Raw genomic sequence first — 5000 nt, forward strand, 5'->3', positions numbered from 1 at the left:
TCGCATATTTTCCACGGCTACCCTGCTGGCCCACAGCAACAGTGGCGGCCGTTTTTACCCTGGGCCCCGACCAATCCAGCGTGGTATTCTGTATATGTATATATGTACGTATACATATATGTATATGTGTATATATGTATATGTATATATACATACATATTTATATATATATAAATGTATATATATATATATATATATATATGTATATATATGAATATATATACATATATATATATATATATATATATATATATATATATATATATGTGTGTGTGTGTGTGTGTGTGTGTGTATGTGTATGTGTGCATATATATATATATATATATATATATATATATATATATATATACATATATGTATGTATATATACATATATATATATATATATATATATATATATATATAGAGACACACACACATTTGTGTATATATATATATATATATATATATATATATATATATGTGTGTGTGTGTGTGTGTGTGTGGTATATATATATATATATATATATATATATATATATATATATATATATAGAGAGAGAGAGAGAGAGAGAGAGAGAGAGAGAGAGAGATGCCATATATATAAATATGTACCATATCTATATATATCTATCTATATATATATATATATATATATATATATATATGTGTGTGTGTGTGTGTGTGTGTGTGTGTGTGTGTGTGTGTGTGTGTGTGTGTGTGTGTGTGTGTGGTGTATGCATGTATGCATGTCTATATATATAAAGTATATATATGTATGTATATGTGAATATATATACACATGTATACATACATATATACATACATACATACACACACACACACACACACATATATATATATATATATATATATATATATATATATGTATATGTGTGTATATATATATGTATGTATATATATATATACATATAAATATATATATATATATAAATATATATAAAAATATATATATATACATACATATATATATATATATATATATATATATATATATATATATATATATATATATATATATTCTTGTGTGTTTGCTAAATGACCGTAAAGATTAGCAAAATAACGGATCTTGCAAGTATGAATATATGGATCTATACCTACAGCTATTTGTTTATTTATTCACTTTTTCCATTTATTTATACATGTAGGTGTGTATATGTATGCATGCATGTAGGAATACATATATGATCAATGTATGTATATAAGTTATACATGTGTACAAAAAAAACAAAAAACAATCCCATTTCACAACATTGCAGTCAATATTGCACGCCCTTCATCCATTCACAAAAAAAGCAGCCACGTGTTTCCCGTTTAAATCCCCCGCCAGAGGTGACTTCTTTTCTCGTCCCAGCTCTTCTCTCGTTGTGGCGGGAACGGCATCATAACAGAGGCTGTACGTATAAAACATATCTGATTATGTTTATCATTCGGCGGTGATTACGCTCCAGTGTGGTATGTTCAGTTTATAGGTTGTGATAGGCTGGATGTAGTGTAGTTGTTGGTAAATATAACAGTTATTCACTCTGGTTCCTTGTTCCCTCGAGACAAGCTGGGGACGAGAACGAGAGGTAAGCTGCCAAGTCGTCTTATCATTCCACCCTTTACAAACCCCCTCAAAAATCACAAAGTAAAACAAAACCTCAACCATTACAATCTAAATAGATACAAAAATTAATAAAGTTACGCTACAGCAGCTCACGCACTCTAATTCGACCAATAAAAATAGATAAAAAATGCGCGCCCCGTAACCCTCCCCTTTTCCCGCGCAAACCCCGCCAGAAGCGCTCTCCTTCACACACCAAGATGTCGGTGAGTCAATTTCTCCGTTTTTCGGGGGATTTTCAGGGCGAAGCGAAGGGTATTTCGCCTCCGAAGAGAACGCTAAATGACGGCGGAAGATTCCTGCGTGGAAGTAGAACCTAGGATGATTGGTTTAACGCTGGAAAGAGGGAGAGAAGGTGGAGTGACTGTGCTTTCGTGTCGACCTCATCTTCTTCATCTCTTTCTATTTTACTCTTTCGCTGAATGTTAAAGTTTCCCGCCAATCTCGAATTTCGAGAAAAGACACCATACAACATGATTATTTCGGTCACTATGTAGAAGAGGCCTAGTGGGTTACTTCCGAAACAATTTTGATATTTTTCCGCAAGAAATCCCTTACTTTCAACAATTCCCAGCATCGTTCCTTTATGCAAATGAATCGTCGAGGAGATATGACCCTCTCCATCTCCAATCCTGATTTAATCCTCCCGATAGCAAGGGGAAGGCCATGAAGTATACCAGGGAAATAATGGAGTAAATCAGAACCGCCGTGGTTGGTAAATAAACCGTCCTAACTTCACCCCGTGGTCTCTATTCCGTAGCCAGCTCTGCCCCTCGACCCCTGTAGTAATACCCCTCTTGCCCCCTTGCCCCCTTGACCCCTGGACCCCTGGACCCCTTGCCCCCTTCCCCTCTTGCCCCCTGGACCCCTTGCCCCCTCGACCCCTTGCCCCCTTGCCCCCTTGCCCCCTTGTATACCCCTTGCCCCCTTGCCCCCTGGACCCCCGTGGTAGTCTATGCGTCTCGAATTCACCCTCGTAATGTAAACAAGATGAGGGAATTAGCCAAAATTGGGGCATCTTCTCTTTTCTTTTTTACGTATGGCGTCCTTGGGAAGCATTTGGATACGTATTGCCATAGAAGAACTTTGTTTTGGTTTGTATTGTTCTGTCATGTAGGTTTTATTAACGAACTCTGTCCACAACTTTGTACTACATGTGTCTTGTTTTTTCTTTACTCAGAGCTTTGAAACACACTTAGTATTGCGTAAGTAGGCCTACATTCCTGGGAGATGTCGGGACAGCGAACAAAAACTTCCAAGTAATAGTGATTCATTCGAAGCGACGGTTTTGTTGAAGAGATTTTGCCTCGTGATGGCCCTTTCAGCCTTCGTTTGAAAAGGCCGGATACACTCTCTATCGGAATATTTTCCTGGTGATTGTATATTTGACTGTCATGCGATTGTCATGCATATAAGAGGGAGAGAGGCGTTCAAATTGGAATTACGTCAGCGTCCTGTCTTGCGCTCCAGCAAAGACCAATGAGCGTCACCCACTTGCATTCTGGCTGAATAGAGGCGAAGGCATTGCTTTCACTGTTTGAATATTATTAGTGTGCTTTTGGTGTATTCTGGTGTGTGCAACGTGGAGTTTCAAGGTTTTCCCATTTTGTTGTATTGATTTATCTATTTTTATGTACTGATGCTCTTTTGTTTTATTTGTTTATCTATCAATTTTAATGTATTTTTTCTTTCTCCCACCCCCCCGCCTCCCCCCAGGACCAGCCCACGTCCCCCTCGGCCGTCATGAGCTCCCCGGAGCCCACCACCCCAAGCCGCTCCAGCATGTCAGGTCGCAGGAGGAGGAGGTCGTCGAGGGGCTCCAACGTCGACCCGGTGACCTCCTCCCCCGGCCGTGACCTCCCTGCCTTCGAGGACGAGAGTGACCTCATGGGCAATGATGTGCCAGTCGAGGAGGAGGACGGCGAGGAGCTCTTCGGGGATAACATGGAGAAGTAAGTTGGATGTGGTCTGTTTCGTGCTCGTGAACTGTATACCTGTTTCTGTGACTTGTTTGCAGTATTAAAATCTTTCTAATAAATCTGTGGTGTCCCCCCCCCCCCTTCCCCCATCCCTGAATCCTACCTGACCAAGGGGCTTCTCCCCCGGACACCCCACTCAGTTGTCGTGGACATAGTTTCCGTGCAGCATTTGTTACAACATATTGTCTTCATTTTTTACTTTATTTTTTGCATGCATAGATTGTCAGTGAGTGCATTTTTTTTTTCTCCTCATTATGACATTGTCATTTGATTTTCCCTTATCATAGTGCAGTCATTATGTAAATGTTTCTTATCCACTTTCAAAACAAATGCCATTACAAGCAGTTTACCTGGCTATGTGAAACTGAAACTATAGTGAGCTTTGCTGTGATGTGTGATGGCTTAAGCAAAATTAAAACCAAATGCCTGCAGATCTCCACTAAAACAAAGCACCCACACTTGCATTCTCACTAGATAGAAGTAGCAGACCTATTAGAATTTCTTTCATGAATTAAGGAATGAACCTAAGAGATTTCATAGCAAAAATTAATATGGTGAGAGTTATTAGGGTACCAAAGACCACAATCATAGCTTGTTGCTCTGGATATATCAGTATTTTTTACCTCATGAGATGTAAATGATGCAGGTGTTCTCTCTTTTGTTCATAATTTAATGTAAAGAAGGGGCCTGGATATTTAATGATTATAAAGAAACAAATAATGATAATTAGGATTCAAATTTTGCATTTCTCTTCCTGGCTTATATAGGATAATCAGACACTAATTGTAACTGGCAATTTCAGTGACTACCGACACATTCCTGAACTAGATGTCTACGACCAGGACAATCTCGATGACTCTGAATACTCAATGTTAAGTGAAGGCGATCGCGCAGCAGCAGAAGGGGCAATGAGAAAGCGTGATCGGGACGAGGGACTAATTACAGGGCGCATGAGAAGAGGTCTTCTCTATGGTAAGTCAAGTCAATTATGTATTGTGTGTTTGTTTGAGGTATTGTTAGCTTTGATAGTGACTGAAAAGAAACTTTTCTTCTCTCTACTGTCACTGGTTATATAGCTCTCAGTGAAATGAATTTCTGGTGTACCTTTGCAAGTTGCATAAATTGTACTGTATTAAACATTTAACTTATGGAGGAAATGCATTTGATCAGATGAGAGTGATGATGATGAAGAGAGACCAGCTAGAAAACGGCGCATGGCAGAAAGAGCTGCAGAAGGAGATATTGCAGAGGATGATGAGGTGAGGAGACAGGGTTTCATGTTTGGTGAAATAAACTAGAGAGAGGATACAGAATACTTGTATTGTGTCACTTGATGAAACTTTTGACCTTTGAGTGTATTAAAGATTGTATTATGTTATTGCAGATGATTGAGTCCATTGAGAATTTGGAGGACA

General features: G+C 38.6%; 1 protein-coding gene across 1 annotated transcript in view; it reads left to right on the forward strand.

The window, feature by feature from the left end:
• Nucleotides 1–1773: 1773 nt before the first annotated feature.
• Nucleotides 1774–5000, forward strand: part of LOC125025665 (DNA replication licensing factor mcm2-like) — an 8913-nt gene continuing 5686 nt past the window's right edge. The window contains 5 exon segments of the mRNA XM_047613782.1: nt 1774–1812; nt 3323–3558; nt 4388–4557; nt 4756–4844; nt 4970–5000. The exon segment at nt 4970–5000 is cut by the window's right edge and continues 364 nt beyond it. Of these exon segments, the coding sequence (XP_047469738.1) occupies nt 1807–1812; nt 3323–3558; nt 4388–4557; nt 4756–4844; nt 4970–5000 (532 nt within the window). The 5' untranslated portion in view covers nt 1774–1806.

Source organism: Penaeus chinensis, chromosome 5 (genome assembly GCF_019202785.1).
Source record: "Penaeus chinensis breed Huanghai No. 1 chromosome 5, ASM1920278v2, whole genome shotgun sequence".
In the NCBI taxonomy this organism is placed as follows: Eukaryota; Metazoa; Arthropoda; class Malacostraca; order Decapoda; family Penaeidae; genus Penaeus; species Penaeus chinensis.